At 40.2% G+C, this 17641-nt stretch overlaps 2 protein-coding genes across 10 annotated transcripts in view; one reads left to right on the top strand and one right to left on the bottom strand.

Annotated features, from left to right (window-relative positions):
* The window catches only part of DYDC2 (DPY30 domain containing 2), a 22460-nt gene extending 15812 nt beyond the window's left edge, over positions 1-6648 (bottom strand). Inside the window, exon 1 of the mRNA XM_034930989.4 lies at positions 6509-6648. Coding sequence (XP_034786880.1) covers positions 6509-6541 — 33 coding nt within the window. The 5' untranslated portion in view covers positions 6542-6648. The remainder of the gene's footprint in view (positions 1-6508) is intronic.
* Positions 1-17641, top strand: part of DYDC1 (DPY30 domain containing 1) — a 23078-nt gene extending 5437 nt beyond the window's left edge. For 4 of the 9 annotated variants that reach the window (XM_003828225.5, XM_055093069.2, XM_055093068.2 and 1 more), the window contains 4 exons: positions 8961-9053; positions 12167-12223; positions 12748-12852; positions 15134-16418. In XM_003828225.5, coding sequence (XP_003828273.1) covers positions 8961-9053; positions 12167-12223; positions 12748-12852; positions 15134-15163 — 285 coding nt within the window. In that variant the 3' untranslated portion in view covers positions 15164-16418. Of the gene's footprint in view, positions 1-8960; positions 9054-12166; positions 12224-12747; positions 16419-16727; positions 16802-17026 lie in introns of those variants that run through there. The other 5 variants (XM_034930986.3, XM_055093064.1, XM_055093065.1 and 2 more) reach the window with 2 other exon arrangements.

Raw genomic sequence — 17641 nt, 5'->3', positions numbered from 1 at the left:
GGTCAGCTCACCATGGAGATGAGAGGAAATGGGCCTGGATCATAGGTTGGGCAGGGAGAAGGCACTTCTTTGATTATAATCAAGGGAAAGAGGAGAGAATGGTGTTGGTGGAAGCACCTTCTGCGTACAACTGTTTCTGTCTTCTTTATGAAGTAGGCACCATGTTCACTTGCTGAGAACAAGGTTGTAAGGTAGGAGGTGTGGGCAGAGCGGTGAAGTTAGAAATGGCAGCTTTGGAGAATGGAAGAGAGAGTTGAGGGATATAATTTAGCATTACTTGGTAGCAGTTGAAGATCAAGTACTGATAATCGTGCCATTTGGTTTGGTTATGTGATGATGTGATTCTCTTCACTTGGGCCCAGATGTCTGAGTGAAGAAGTGGAGCAGGCAGACCTTTTAATTGAAGCAGGATTGGGGTAGCATGATTAGGGAGCTGAAGATATGGGTAAGGGAATTGTTGAAGGGATGGTCATGGAGTACAAGCTGGAGAGAGGAAAGTTCCAGAATGGCTTCTGGACTGATTTAATTTATAGAGAGCTTCTAAGCTAAATTTAAGCCACTTCTATAGTTCTACCAGATAATACTTAACCCCAGAGTCTTGACTCAAATTTACATATTTAAAAAGGGGAAAGAAGCCTATTATTTGAGTATGTGGATAGAAAGAAAAATATAGACCTGGCAAATAGCTTCTCTGACTAACCTCCTATCCCTGATATTGAGGTAGAAAACTGCAGGCCCCTTAGAAGGATAGGGCTGTTGAAAACTCTACTGCTTCTGAGTCTTCATTTTCAGTCATTGGCTTATTCTTGAGGGGAGGTTAAAAAGTGTTGAGTTGGGTGTCAACTGTCATCCAAACAGGCCAGGTGCTTCCTGCAGCAGCCACAACTGTGGATGAGGAGCCATCCTTCCTCTTACAGCTCCTATAGCTGGTATCTGTTCCTGTCTATCAAAAATAAGAGAATTCCCAGCGGTTCTCCTTCCCCTAGGCAATTACATCGTAAGTGGAAGATACATAACTCTCTTCGGCTCGACTACTTTATCCTACTTATGCATAATTTGGCAATACTAGCAATAACAAGTTTCTCTAGCCATATTATGTTGACCGGTATGAACTAATCCACTGTGCATTGAATCCTAAGTATTGTAGTAGGGCGGAAGAGAAAATAATATTATACAAGAGATGTTATGGCCAGTTAGCGGAGTGGATTGGTGTGCAGAAATAGATAGGAGAGATCGATCAACAGAGAAAGGCTTGAGAGAGTGTGGCTGAGATGAAGAAAAACAGAGAGGCCTCTGGGTGCCTTCTGAGTCATGTAAGCTGGAGGTTGGGAACTCTGGTTATTTCCTTGCTGGTTGCAAAAGCAGTTGTCCTCATAGTCAGTACCACTGACTTGAAATTCCTTGACATTTTAGGCACTCTCCGCAAGCCTAGTTTTTTGTGAACAGGGAAGTATTTTTATTGCCATTTTCTATGTAAGAGCTTAGTTTTGAAGTAAGAGCTTTTTTGTTTTTTATTTGTTTTGAATGGCTTTCAGTGGTTTTGCTCATGTGTGAGGAAGGGGATTAGGTTTTGGAAGTTTCTTGAAAATGTCAAGAAGCTGGTTGTTTTGATCAATCTGATTGTTATTTAACAAATACACTTTGCATTATTGTTGAGAGATTGGAGTTATTTAACTTCCTCTACCAATGTCTGAAAGTTGATTGAAACTGTTTCTGCGTTTCAGCTACCTACCCCATCACTTTTATCTTAGTAGTGATAATATAGTAATACCAAGAAATTACCTTTAAAAGCTTTTGCAAATAAAATATCAAGCACTTTATTATATCTTTACTTGTAAAAATTTATTATTTTAGAATGCATTGTCAGATAGTAGACATTTTATGCTTTACAGGCCAAGAGGCAAATTTGATGATATTATGAAGGCATTATGGCATATTATGTAGGAATAACAGGAGAGAAAATGAATTTTTGCAAATGTTTTATTGATGAAATTCAAATAATAATCACTGAATATAAATTTTTTATTAGACAGGTTTACTATTGAGAATTTAAAAAAGTTTTTAAAAGATAACATTTCACTTGGTTGAAGTTCAGCGTTAGTGTGGTCTATCATCAAAATCTATTTTAAAATATTTATCTACAGGCAGGGCGCGGTGGCTCACGCCTGTAATCCCAGCACTTTGGGAGGCCGAGGCGGGCGGATCACAGGGTCAGGAGATCGAGACCATCCTGGCGAACGCGGTGAAACCCCGTCTCTACTAAAAATACAAAAAATTAGCCGGGTGTGGTGGTGGGCTCCTGTAGTCCCAGCTACTCAGGAGACTGAGGCGGAAGAATGGCGCGAACCCAGGAGGCGGAGCTTGCAGTGAGCCGAGATCGCGCCACTGCAGTCCAGCCTGGGCGACAGAGCGAGACTCCGCCTCAAAAAAAAAAGTTTATCTGCTAATGCTGATCTGTAATGAGGTTTTATGTATTTCATCCTTGAAAATGTCTTTTTACATAGTTACTGTCAAAAGTTGCTATCAGTCTATGTGTGTATAATTTAAATTAAGCATATTCATTCCTTAGAAGGTATTTCTAGAATTTTGTTTTTCTCTTGCTGTTTGCCTTTTAGCATGCATTACTTTGTAGAATAGCCACTTCCAACTGAAGGTTGATGGAAGCTTCTTAATTGCATAGTTAAATGGATTTCAGAATATGAAAATTTCCTTTGCACTTACGTTGAGGCCTTACAAACACTCTGGAATTGTAGTTCGAGGTTGGAAAATACATCCACTGACAATTTGTTTGGGAACGGAGATCTAATATCCTGTTCTAGTTTTGACAGCACTGGAAGTGTATAAAGCAGCTTTACGTTACTTGTGATTCAAACAACATGAGTTGTTGTTGAAGTGAGTTTACTGCAGTGTAAGTTTTACATATGAGTGATGTTTTGCCATGTAATTTTAAAATGAATTAAGAAACATTATCAAGTCTGCAGCCAAAGCTAATTTCCAAAGCCATTTAATGTTTGATAATAGTGGTTGGGAGTATTTCTTCTCATTAAGAAAAATTTAAATCCTGTTTACCAATAACTTACTCGAAAAAGAAACCGAGAAAACAATCTTATTTATAATAGCTTCAAAAAGAATAATATACGTAGGAATAAATGTAACCAAGGAGGTGAAACATCTATACCTTGAAAACTGTAAAACACTAATGCAAAAAATTGAGGAAGACACAAATAAATGGAAAGATATCTTGTGTTCATATATCAGAAGAGTTAGTATTGTTAAAATGTCTATACTACCTAAAGTAATCTGCAGATTCATCTCAATCCCTATCAAAATTCCAATGGCATTCTTCACAGAAACAGAAAAACCCAATTCTAAAATTTGTATGGAAGTACAAAAGACCCTGAATAGCCAAAGCAATCGTAAGAAAGAAAAACGAAGTTGGAACTATCAAATTACTTGATCCAGAATTATATTACAAAGCCATAGTAATTACAACAGTATGGTATTGGCATAAAAACAGACACATAGACCAGTGGAACAGAATAGAGAACCCAGGAATAAGCCCAAGTATATACGGTCAACTAATTTTTGACAAGCCCTGCAAGAAAACACAAAGGGAAAAGGATAGTCTCTTCAATGAACTGTGTTGGGACAACTGGATATCCACATGCAAAAGAATGAAACTGGATCCTTGTCTTCCACCATACACAAAAATCAGTTCAAAATAGATTAAAGACCTAAATGGAAGACCTGAAACTGTAAAACTCCCGGAAGAAAACATAATGTAGAAAAAGCTCCTTGACATTGGTCTTGGCAATGATTTTTTGGGTATGACACCAAAAGCACAGGCAATAAAAGCAAACCTAAACAAATGGGACTAGGTCAAACTAAAATGCTCTTGCACAGCAAACAATCAGCAAAACAAAAAGGCAGCCTATGGATTGGGAGAAGATATTTGTGAACCGTATATCTGATAAGGTCTGATAAGGAGTTAATCTCCAAAATATATAAGGAATGCAAACTCAATAGCAAAAAAAAAAAAAAAAAAAAAAAAGGAACCCAATTAAAAAATGGGCAAAGGACCTAAATAGACATTTCTCCAAGGAAGATATAAAAGTGGCCAACAGGTATATTATCAAAAGTGACAAGTAATGTTCAACACCGCTAGTCATCAGGGAAGTGCAAATCAAAACCACTATGAGATACCACCTCGCCCCTATTAGGATGGCTCCTTTTTTTTTTTTTTCTTTTTCGGACACAGAGTTTCGCTCTTTCACCCAGGCTGGAGTGAAGTGGCGTGATCTTAGCTCACTCCAACCTCTGCTCCCTGGGTTCAAGCGATTCTCCTGCCTCAGCCTCCTGAGTAGCTGGGATTACAGGCACCCGCCACCATGCCTGGCTAATTTTTTTTTTGTATTTTTAGTAGAGACGGGGTTTAGCCATGTTGGCCAGGCTGGTCTTGAACTCCTGACCTCAGGTGATCCACCCACCTCGGCCTCCCAAAGTGTTAGGATTACAGGCATGAGCCACCGTGACCAGCCTAAGATGGCTGTTATCAGAAAGGGAAGAGACATGGCCGGGCGCAGTGGCTCACACCTGTAATCCCAGCACTTCGGGAGGCTGAGGCGGGCAGATCACAAAGTCAGGAGATTGAGACCATCCTAGCTAACATGGTGAAACCCCGTCTCTACTAAAAATACAAAAAATTAGCCGGGTGTGGTGGCGGGCGCCTGTAGTCCCAGCTACTCAGAAGGCTGAGACAGGAGAATGGTGTGAACCCAGGAGGTAGAGCTTGCAGTGAGCTGAGAGCGCGCCACTGCACTCCAGCCTGGGTGAGAGAGTGAGACTCCGTCTCAAAAAAGAAAAAAAAAAAAAAAAAAAAAAGGGAAGAGACACACATTGGTGAGGGTGTGGAGAAAAGTGAACTCTTCTACACTGTTGATGGGAATACAAATTGGCGCAGCCATTATGCAAAATGGTATGGGTGTATTTCAAAAAATTAAAAGCTACCATATGACCCAGTAATTCCTCTTCTCAGTATATATTCAAAGGAAATGAAACCAGCACCTCATAGAGACTACTTGCACTCCCATGTCCATTGCAGCATTATTTACAATAGCCAAGATTTGGAAACAACATAAATGTCTGTCAGTGGATGACTGGATAAAGAAATTGTGAGCTGATCACAGTGGCTCACACCTGTAATCCCAGTAATTTGGGAGGCCGAGGCCTGAGGATCACTTGAGGTCCAGAGTTCGAGACCAGCTTGGGCAACATAGGGAGACCTCATCTCTAGAAAAAATGTATAAATTATCCAGGCATGATGATGATGGCATGCACCTGTGGTCCCAGCTACTCAGGAAGCTGAGGTGGGAGGATTGATTGAGCCCTGGAGGTTGAGGCCGTGCCACTGCACTCCCACCTGGGTGACAGAGCAAGACCCTGTCTTGAAAAAACGTAAGATGTATTTCTCATGTATGTCTTGTATATATATATCTCACATATATGTATCACATATATGTATATATAAAAGAATATTATTCAGCTTTAAGAAAGAAGTAGGTCCTGCCATTTGTGATGACATGGATGAAACTGAAGGACATGATGTTAAGTGAAATAAACCAGACATCAAAAGAAAAATAGCACATGCTGTCTATGTAGAAATCTTAAAAAAAAAATGTTGAATACATAAAAAGAGAGAATAGAACAGTAGTTACCAAGAGGTGGAGTGGGGGTAGGCCTGGAAGAAGAATGAGCAGATGTAGGTCAAAATGTACAAAATTGCAATTGTGTAGTATGAATAAATGTAGAGATCTAAAGTACAGCATGAGGATGATAGCCAATAAGATTGTATTGTGTACTGGAAAATTTTTAAGAGAGTAGATTTTAGGTGCTCTTACCATACAAAAGTAACTGTCTAAGATGATGGATATTGTAATTGCTTACCTGTGGTAAGCATTCACTATATATATCAAAACATTATATGCATCTTCAATTTACACAATAAAAAGTTAAATCTTGACCCTGAGCTCAAAAATTCATAATATAACTGTTAAGCCATGGAACTGCTGTGTGGTAGGACATCAGGATATATTCAGCTTCTGTTTCTGACAAAAATTCACAGAATTGATGGTCCAGTTTACAAGAGTGAATGAAGGTCACTGTTGACACTGCTGGATCAATAACACATCATAGATTCAAATACTTTCACAGAGTAGCTGCTGTTGAGTAATATGATGAACACTTCCCGGCTTTAAACACTCTATTTTCTCATGAGCTTTGTAAATTTGTTCAGCTCAGCCTTTTTCTATTCCACATGTATTTTTATCACTGTCAGCTATGACACATCTTAGCAGATTTCACTGCAGGTTGTATTGAATCAGTGTTTCTACATGACTTTGAAAATGCTCTTGTCTGTAATTGTTCCATGAAGACTGTATTAGTCCATTTTCAAGCAGCTGATAAAGACATACCCAACACTGGGAAGAAAAAGAGGTTTAATTGGACTTACAGTTCCACATTGCTGGGGAGGTCTCAGAATCATGGTGGGAGGCGAAAGGCACTTCTTACATGGTGGCAGCAAGAGAAAATGAGGAAGAAGCAAAAGTGGAAACCCCTGATAAACCCATCAGATCTCGTGAGACTTATTCACTATCTCGAGAATAGCACAGGGAAGACCAGCTCCCATGATTCAGTTAACTCCTTCTGGGTCCCACCCACAACACTTGGGAATTCTGGGAGATACAATTCAAGTTGAGAATTGAATGGGGACATAGCCAAACCATATCAAAGACTATTCATAGAGGTTTGGTTTTTCAGTCACTTCAAACTCAGCATTGACCCTTTCCATAAACAACAACTGAGCAGTGTTGGGAACATCTGTCTGCTTATCAGGAGCCAAGGAAAGCCACTCAGAATCATGTGCCTTGTTATTAGTTGACTACCGATGTTGCTCCCAGTGTCAACTCTGAGCAGCTGCTCTCACCAAAAGGCTAAAATCTTAGACAAGTTTGTTTTTTCCTGGACACATTTTTTTTGGCCACTGAAATAAAACATGTTTTAATTCACTCACCATTGGTAAATATCTTTCCTTGCTTTCATAACAAATGAGCCTCTTGGAACCCTACTTTTGTTGCAGACTTATTTTCATTTTTAATTTTTGTAAATAAATTCTGCTGTGATAATTCTGTTTTTGTTATTTTTATTTTTTTAAGACAGAGTCTCGCTCTGTCACCCAGGCTGGAGTGCAGTGGCGCGATCTCAGCTCACTGCAACCTCTACCTCCCAGATTCAAGCAATTCTCTTGCTTCAGCCTCCCAAGTGGCTGAGACTACAGGCACCTGCTACCATGCCTAATTTTTTTTGGTATTTTTAGTAGAGACAGGGTTTCACCATGTTGGCCAGGCTGGTCTTGAACTCCTGACCTCAGGCCTTCCAAGTGCTGGGATTACAGGTGTGAGCCACCATGCCCAGCCAATTCTGTTTTAAATTTTCTAATTTTTTTTGGCCTTTGTGCTCTGTGAGCTGGGACTATTGTGATGAGTGCTTAGTCTGGTAATGTTGATATTTATTATATTCTTTTGGTACAGTGGCACTGTATAGCAAGAAACATGTTTTGCCATTTAATTTGATGACAAAATAATACACACTCTAGTGTGCCTTAAAAGTGCGACATTCAAAATTCACTATTTTTCTTTTTTTTTCCTCAAAATTTTGTTTAGAGATGGGGGTCTCGCTATGCTGCCCAGGCTGGTCTTGAACTCCTGGCTTCAAGTAATCCTCCTGCCTCACTCCTGAGTAGCTGGGATTACAGGAATAAGCCACCCATCCCTGGCTTTCTTGTTTTGACATAATGGATTTCATTTTTTTAAATGTCACAGTATAGTGATACCATGGCACTCCAAACACTGCTGTTACAATGATGTTACTGCGGTTTGTAGTGTGCTGGGCAGCCAGGCAAAGTGGTGAGTGCACCACATGTGGTCTCTGTTATAACTACTACACTCTGCTATGGCAGCACAAAAGCGCTCGTAGACAATGCGTAAACAAATTAGCATGGCTGTGTTTCAATAAAGCTTTAAGGATGCTGAAATTTACATTTCATACCGTTTTCCTATGTCATGAAATATTATTTCTTTTAAATTTTTTCTATTTAAAAATGTAAAAGCCATTCTTTCTTTGTAAGCTATAAAAAACAGGAGGTGGGTTGGCTTTGGCCCACAGGCTTTATTGCTGAACCCTATTCTAGTGTGACAGACATGCGGAGTTGGGAGCAAATATATTGTTGGTTAGTAATGATTTCAGATGATATTCTTTTTTCTTCTTTTCTTTTCTTTTTTTTTTTGAGAGGGAGTCTTACTCTGTTGCCTAGGCTGGAATGCAATGGCACAATCTCGGCTCACTACCACCTCCACCTCCCAGGTTCAAGCGATTCTCCTGCCTCAGCCTCCCGAGTAGCTGAGATTACAGGCATGTGCCACCCTGCCCAGCTAATTTTTGTATTTTTAGTAGAGACAGGGTTTCACCATGTTGGCCAGTCTGGTCTCAAACTCCTGACCTCAGATGATCTGCCTACCTTGGCTTCTCAAAGTGCTGGGATTACAGGCATGAGCCATCAGATGATATTCTGAAGAGTTTCTCACCCACTCTTCCACAACCAATGTGTGGCTATTTGAAGACCCATCTATGCTTAAAGAAATTTATCTGGAAAATTGTTGCAATCTCATTTGTTACTTTAAGAAGAAAAGGGAAAATAATTTTGTACAAATTGTGCTTTCTATAATTTGCAATTAAGGAAGATTAAAATCTTTTTTAAAAATTTTATGCTTCAGGAAGCATTTGTAGAAACTAAAGTATTAGTTGGATGTGACCATGTATTGTAAGTTTCTGAAATGAAGGTGGGTATAAACTTAATTATCTTGCAATTAATCTAGCTGTAATATGACATATTTCTGAATATTCAGCAACAGCTGGCATTGCAGCTAGAGTTGGAAATGCAAGAAAAGGAGAGGCAGAGAATACAAGAACTACAGAGAGCTCAAGAACAATTAGACAAGGTAATTTGAAGTTTTATAAATGTCAGTTTTATTTAAAACTCTCTAGAATCTTCAAACTGTTTATTTCAGCTGTTAGCAGAAGGACCATGGGATTTGTAGTCTGAAGACATGCCACATACAAGCTGTGTAAGCTAAACAAGTCTCATAACCTTTTTCAGTCTCAGTTTACCTGTTTCAAAACTAGAGCTAGCAGTATAATACTATTAGCAATGTCTCACTGGTTCCTTTTTTTTTTTTTTTTTTTGAGACAGAGTCTCATTCTTGTTGCCCAGGCTGAAGTGCAATGGCACAATCTCGGCTCACTGCAACCTCGGCCTCCCAGGTTCAAGTGATTCTCCTGCCTCAGCCTCCCGAATAGCTGGAATTACAGGCACGCACCACCACGCCCGGCTGATTTTGTATTTTTGGTAGAGACAGGGTTTCTCCATGTTGGTCAGGTTGGTCTCGAACTCCTGACCTCAGGTGATCCACCCTCCTCGGCCTCCCAAAGTGCTGGGATTACAGGCATGAGCCACCGCCCCTGGCCGTCTCACTGGATTCTTATACAATCAAATACAATCATGTTTGTGAAACTTCTCTGTGAGCAGTAGGGTTCTCTAATAGTGATACCCTCAACATTTTAGTCAGGAGTTAGCTGTTCCTAGTTACAGTAGCTGATGTTGAATATTGAGGGTATTCCAATCTCAGAGGCAGTAGTATATGTCTTTATGTTAATGTATTAACAACAAGAATTTACATTTTAAAATATGTTCATACATGGACTTTCATTAAAATAAACTATGCAGTAATTTTTTCTTTCTTTCTTTCTTTTTTTTTTTTTTTTTGAGACAGAGTCTCGCTCTGTCACCCAGGCTGGAGTGCAGTGGTGTGATCTCGGCTCACTGCAACCTCCACCTCCCGGGTTCAAGCAATTCTCGAGCCTCAGCCTCCCGAGTAGCTGGGATTACAGGCACGCACAACCATGCTTGGCTAATTTTTTGTATTTTTAGTAGAGATGGGGTTTTGCCATGTTGTCCAAGCTGACATGATACAATCATGTCAGGTCTCTAGTTTGACCCATATTTCCTGCATCCAAAAGCTATGAGTCATATAGACCAATATTCTAGATGACTGAGTTTATAGCTACTATCTCTTAATCAAATGTTGCTCCCCCTTTTTATTCCATAATTAAAGCTGAAAAAAGAAGCAGGTTTTATAGACAATGTTCATTATGTTTATTGATGCTTAGATGAGAGAATCATTTATTAAAGCAATATTTAAAAAGTGTGAATGGTGAATTAAATCAAAAAGTGAGATTTTTTTTGAAAGGATAAAAGCCCTATACATAGTTTTAAAAAATACAGATGCTGATGCGGTCTTAGTCTGAGTGTAGTGCGAGCACAGGGATATGCCTGTATGCACACATACACAAGCATCCCCTTTCTCTTTAAGATTCACAAAGAAATAATGTTTAAGGTGATGAATATCTCAAATATCCTGTTTTGATCATTACATATTGTATGCTTGTATCAAAATATCACATGTGCGTCGTAAATATGTACAGCTATTATATATCAGTAAAAATTAAAAATTAAAGAAATTTTGAAAAAGATTCATGGATCTAAACTGAAAGAGAAAATACAGGAACATATCAAGAAGGCAGTGATCAAAATAAAGGAATTTAAAGTATTTTTAATCAAAGTGACCTGATAGCTACATTAAAGTGCTTCAAAGTCCATAGGAAGGATTGGTCTCTATTTTATGGCTCCAGAGAGCCACACTCATGTTATTTTACTATCTCCAGGCATCATCAGCTTGTGTGACCACTGCCAGAATAACTTTAGTAATTCCTATTTCTATAGGCTTATCATCCCTCACCATAGCATAGGTAGTCCCCTGCAAAGTACCACTCCCTCGCCCATTGCTCAGAGATGAGTCCACTCATGTGCTTTCCCTTGGCCTTCTTATGGCTGCAGACTCACAATGTAAACTATCGTGTGCAAAGGGAAGTTTGCTAGAAGGATTCTGGGTTGAAGGAAGGGTTTAACACATAAACTGTGAAGGACTCTGGTATCACTGGGCCTTTCAGACTATGGGAGCAAGAGAATCAGATGCTACCGGGGCTCTCCCCTCTGCTGCTCCCTGGTTATTAGTTTCGCTCTTTCACTATGGGCTGCTTTGCTGCACATGGGTAGGGAACATGGGCCTTAACGGCTTCTGAGGCTTAGAATGTTGTGGCTTCTACCATCTAAGAGGAATGGATGCCTTGTTTTAGTTTCAGTTAAGAAAAGAATCTTGGAGAAGGATTCTGACTGGCTTAGTTTGTGTCAAATATCCATCTCTGTGGCAGGGGAGCATAGTCCTATAAGAATATGGATGTTCCCCATATAGCCTTGTGGATGCTGGATAAGAAGTTACCAGGAAAATGGAGTGGTCTTGGGAAAACAGTGCTGTTTATGTCCCTATCATTAGGGTGACCATATGTATGATCAAGAAATCACTGGTCTTCTAGCAGCCAAAACGAATCAGCTCGGGGTCAGTTAGGCCACCCTGCTGCTTTAGAATGAAAAGGTAGATGGCATAGCAAGGTTTGGCTGACTAGAAGAATGTTTCACATTCAGAAAGAGGCCTCCCTTATTGGGCAGTATATTCCTACTGCAGTGCTCAGAGTATTAAAGAGGGCATTGCTCAGGTCCTGTGGGAGGACTTGTGCATTGGGCCAGATTAGTTCCTGTAGAAGTGTTTACTTCTTTCTCGGTATGTGCAAAACTCTACTTAAGTGTGGTTTTCTCCTTAAAATCTCTTGTTCTAAGGTTCTATTAGAATTTTTATTTTGTCACTTTTTATATTGGCAGATAATTTGGCTTCAGTTTGACTGTTTCAGTCCATTTCATTTTTAAAAAACTTTTATTTAATTATATATAAAACATGGTTGCCTTCTATTAGTATAGAGTATTAAATAAGACTGTGATCTGCAGTTTTGTAATGTGTAATCAGATCATTCTCTTTCAGAGTGACAGCATTTTTGCTTTAAATTGATCATAGCATTGTGTAAAAGTAAAAATGCCAAAAATTAAACATGAAATCAAAATGGAGTATATTCAAAGTATTTTCTTAATTTTTATATATTATAGGAGATGAGAATGAATATGGAAAATCTAGTTAGGAATGAAGATACTCTACATTCAGAGGTGAGAAGAAAAAGTCATTCTATGTTATGTGAAACGAATTGAGTATCTTAGAATGTAAAGCTTAATTTTGATGCATAAGTAGCTAAATTTTTAGCAAGTATATTATCAAAACTGATAGTCCATGTATATTTTCCGGTGATAACAAGTCACAAATAATGTGCTTTGAAGCAAAATCTCACAGTAGGTAAAAATTGGACATTCACTTTGTGTTTGGATTTTTAAAAACTAGGCTCTCTTGAGATATTGAAGCTATTTACCACATAATTACTTACAATTATTTTAAATTTCTGCAGGTATTTTTAAAAAAAGTTTTAGTATTTATTACCAGAATTGTAGCTTTACATTCTAGGATACTCAATTCATTACCAGAATTCTCTTGTCATTAACAGAAATTGGTTAATTCCACTAATTAATAATGTTGAATTTTAATGTTATAAATCAGAAAATTTTAATCAAAATTGAAAGAAAAGTAATGTATTAATTTTGAAATCATTTAAAAGTAAAAATCAATTTTTTGATTGTAGGAAGCAACACTAGACTCAGGCAAAACACTAGCTGAAATCAGCGATCGTTATGGAGCACCTAACTTGAGCAGAGTGGAAGAACTTGATGAACCAATGTTTTCTGATGTCAGTATCAGTGTGTTTTGTAAAAAAACTCGTTTTTGTTTTTGTTTTTGATTTTTTTTTACTTAGGTAAAGCCTAGGGAAAATGAGGCTAGGCCAGGATTGGTTGGCAAATGGGCCTTTTGCTTCAGAGAAAGAAAATCAGTTCCCTGGTTGCGGATTATATTCCTAATTGGCATTCTGCCCTTTTGTGAAGTGTGTCACTGGCTTATCTATATCTCCGTATCTGTGACCTCAAAACCTCTTCAAAATATGTTTTAAAATCATTTTGTGAAATATATAATTTTAAATTTGGTGTGGGGGGCACGATTTTTGTTCTCAGTAGCAAACCCTGGAACCAAATTAATGCCTTAATGAGAATGCATGCTTCTCCAGTATGTAAGTACATTTGTTTATTTAAGAAACATGCCACATCTTCCATATGCCAGGCACTGTGCCTGATGCTGTGGTGAATAAGGCAGATGGCTTTGACCTTATGGAGTTTATTGTCAGGGGAGAAACAGACAATTAGATGAGCATTTAATAGTCATGGTTAGTGGGACCACATAATTTATTGTCCAAACCAGTATGCTTTTGAGAATGAGAGCCGGATGAGCAGATGTAAGCCAGGACTGTCCTGGAAGAAGGGTACATTTTGGTCACTTTAATTGGTGTACACTGACAAGGGGGGACAGCCAGCACAGTTGAGGAACCTCAGTCAGGGAAGGAAGCTAATGATTTGCTACTCACTGGTGGCATGGGAGGCTGAGGATAGTGCTCCAGGCAGAAAGCACGGAAGGTGTGAAGACCCAGATAGGAGAGCGTGTAGAGGGAGTGAGGCAGGGAGGGGTGAGAGCTGAGGCCAGGGAGAAAGCAGGGGCCAGACCATGAAAGCACTTGTCATTTCTGTTCAGAGGCTTAGATTTTATCCTGAAGGCAGTGGAGACTCATATGATGAGAGCTACATTTTGCAAAGACCATCTGGTAACAGTGTGGGGAAGAAAATGGAGAAGTAGGTGTCAGGAGACGGCTTAGGAGGTAGTAATCTAGGGGACAAGATGTCGATGGCCTGAAGTAAATGTTGTTTTCAAGAGCTGTTCAGAAAGTGGAGCTGCACAGACTCAGTGCTAATTGTTTAAAGTTTTATTAAAGGTCAGCTATGATTTGGCACTATGCAGGGAGCTAGAAAATGCCAATGAACAAAATGGATTGGGCTTATGCCCTTGGGGGCCGTGGGCCAATGGGGAAGTTTCTTTGAGGGACAGAGTAGGGAGAGACCTGACCTGGGCTGGACAAGTCTTCCTCAGGAGGTGAAGTTCAAGGAATTAGCCTGAGATGAGCCCAGAGGAAAGAGACAGCAAAATGCTTTCAAGGGACTGCAGTCATCCAGTATTAATGGCTAACGTCCATGGAGCTAGGAAAATGGTGTGATTTTAAGCTGGAGAGGTGGATAAAGGCAGAGCACACTGGGTCTTGTATGTTGCCTTAGGGATTTTGGACTTAAGTGCAGTAGGAGTTATTGAAAGGACTTAAAGATTCAATCTGTGTTTTTATAAGGTGGAGAGAGGATTGGTGTGGAGCAGGAGTGGAAAAAGGGAGACCACTTAGGAAGTTATTGCACTGATCCAGATGTAAGATGACTAGGGTTAGACAGCAGAGATGGAGGGAACTGAGTGGATTTAAGATTGGCTTACAGGATCAGTGTGGGGCAGGGTCAGGATGAAGCCTAAATGTCTTCCTTGGGCTACTGAGTTAAGAGTGTTAACATTTGATGAGTTGATGAACATAAGAGGAAGCAGGTTTTTAAAAAATGATGGCTTCAGTTGCAGAGATGTTGACTCTCAGGTGGCTCTGAGATATGCAGGTGAAAACAGCCAAGAACAGTTGATGTTAGGAAGGGGCCCAGGCCGGAGATATAAATTCAGCAGTCATGGGCATATGTGCTGAATGAAGCAAGGGGATTGAGTAAGGTACCTAGGAGAGAGTGCAGTGTGTGAAGGCCTGGGGGCTCAGGGAGGAACCATTAGCAATTCCAAAATTGAAGGGATGGCCACAGGAAGCGGAGCCTACAAGAAGGATGAGAATGCATAGTAAGAGAAGTAGAAGAAAGGATGGAACAATAACTACTTTGAGAACATAATTTATGGTTATATTCAATTTGAGTATCATTTGAAATCATCTGAAACTCCCAAAAAGTTTCATTCATGTAGTCACATAGAAGTTACCTAAAGTTTATTTCTTTGGCTTGTGCCTTTTCACAGTTCTAATTGTATTAAGGCATATTTACTTTTTGTTTTGCTTTTAGATTGCATTAAACATTGATCAAGATTTGTAGGACCAACCAACCTAAGAGCAATAAATGTTTTTGTTTGTTTCAAATTTCAAACCATGAGGTTCCCAATTTGTATTTTTTTCCTTCAAACTTGAACTCTCCTTTTTTTTCCCTCTAAGGACTGCTTATGAATGGGCTTCAAGAGTAGCCTCAAATTATTATTTTGGATCCTTCAGTTCAACTGGTTATTTATACATTTCCATTGGGAAAATAGGAGAGTTTGCTGAAGCAAACAAAAGAGGCAAATGGGAGGTGAGCTGAACTAATATGTGCGTCTATGCAAGAGCAAGACTGCCTGAGAGGACAGTTGCTGGCCGGGTGCAGTGGCTCACACCTGTAATCCAGCGATTTGGGAGGCCAAGGCAGGTGGATCACTTGAGGTCAGGAGTTTGAGACCAGTGTGGCCAACATGGTGAAACCCCGTCTCTACTAAAAATACAAAAGAAAATTAGCCGGGCGTGGTGGTGGGCATCCGTAATCCCAGCTACTTAGGAGGCTGAGGCAGGAGAATCACTGGAACCCAGGAGGCAGAGGTTGCAGTGAGCCAAGATCATACCACTGCACTGCAGCCTGGGTGACAAGAGTGAGACTCTGTCTCAAAAAAAAAAAAAAAAAGAAAAAAAGAAAAGAAAGTTGCTGGTCTGTGAGAAGTGAGTGAGGTGGCCATTGTGCAGGGCTCAGGAGGGTGTGCAACATGCTCTAGATGTGGTGTCTCCTCCTGGGTGTGAACTGCAGAGCTCTCCCCAGTTTGCTGGGAGCTGATGCTTCATAGAACCACTTAAGCCACACTTATATGATGGTGTTGGGAAGGGGGAAGAAGTGTTTCATCACTGTCCTGGTGGGGGAGTTTCCTCTAGCTTAGCTTGTTCCTCCACAGCCAGGAACAGATATGAGGACTTTCCCTTCCTCACCTTTCTGCCCAGCTGGGCGTCCGGATTCCTGTCTTCCTCTTTGGGGTTTATAAAGTCTAGGGATATTGCAGGATGTGTTCACATAGAGTGAATTGAATGGGATGAAACAAAGGTCTGGGGTGCAAAGAAGTATCATGTCTTCTGGCTCAATCAGTGGGCTCAAATATTGGGGCAACTGTTGGTGAGAAGATCTGACTGAATACAGGCCACACACTCCTGGCCCCTTTGAAGTTTCAGTTCTATCCTTAGACTCTGCGGAGAACCTTACTTCCTTTACAAAATTCTTCCAAGTCTGTGATGTGAGTCCTTTCTATTCTTAAGGACATAGGTGTGAAAACGCAAATACCAAGAGAGGCTCCTTTAAAAAAAAAATTCTATTTTGGCTTATAATGTACTTTTCCTGAGGCAATGAGTACAGAGTGGTCCATTTGCCTAAATGGTGCTGTCGTTTGAATGTGTCCCCCTCCCTTCCCAAATACAACTGTGTTGAGAGGTAAGACCTTTAAGAGGTGATTAGGTCATGAGGGCTCTGCCCTCATACATGGATGAATGCCATTGTCACAGAAGTGGGTTAGTTATGGTAAGAGTGGGCTTGTTATAAAAGTGAGTTCGGCCCCCTCTTGCTCTCTTGCACTTTCTTGTCCTTCCACCTTCAGCCATGGGATGACACAGCAAGAAGGCCCTCACCAGCTGCAGGCCCCTTGACCTGGACCTCCCAACCTCCAAAACTGTAAGAAATAAATGTATTTTCTTTATTACCATTCTGTAATATTCTGTTATAGAAATACAAAATGGACTAAGACAAATAGGAAGAGATAAAAAGATAAATTATAGTTTCATTAAAAATGTTTAATTAAGAATGTTATCCTGTCATACCAGTTACGTACATTTTTGAGGAAAAAACTTCCAGGTACCCTGGAGCGATGTATGATTTCTGTGTGAATTCAATTTCCAGGCACTGTGTCCCCAGCATGGATGACCTGCATTCACATCTACCCAGGCAAGAGTGTCCAAGGGAGACAAGGAGCAGAGTGTACTTCCAGACCCTGACTCAGCCCAAAGGGCACCATCATAGAGGCCTGTGGGTAAAAGACAGGCTCAGAGAACTTTGGGCTCAGCATAGCCTGTGACAGTTTCCAGAGGGTGTGGCTTGGAGGCAGATTTGGCAGCAAAAGTCCCTCTGTGTCAGCTAGTCACAGCATGAAGCACAGTGGTTCTGGAAGGGTATAGTCTTATTAAGTACCCTTAGCCAGAGCTAGGCACAAGAAAGAGGAGCAAGTAAGAGAGGCTCCTGTCCTTGCAGGGAGATGACTCTCAGATAAAGCTGCTACCCTGAGCTGTATCTCAGAGTCTTAGAGGGTCTTGCTGATAGCAGTGGTACTCATTTTAGACTCACCCAGTGGTAGGGATGGAAATGGTTCCTATTTTGACAAGCTTTCTGTTGCTGGATGACATCCTAGGCTCAATTGACCTACTCTAGATTTTACTGATGAACTGGTCTTGAGGAAGGTAAAGATTCCAGAAGAAGGAATGGATAAAAGCATGGGAGATATCAAGCTTGTTAACATAG

Source organism: Pan paniscus, chromosome 8 (genome assembly GCF_029289425.2).
Source record: "Pan paniscus chromosome 8, NHGRI_mPanPan1-v2.0_pri, whole genome shotgun sequence".
In the NCBI taxonomy this organism is placed as follows: Eukaryota; Metazoa; Chordata; class Mammalia; order Primates; family Hominidae; genus Pan; species Pan paniscus.
This window is presented reverse-complemented; position numbering and strand designations above follow the sequence as displayed.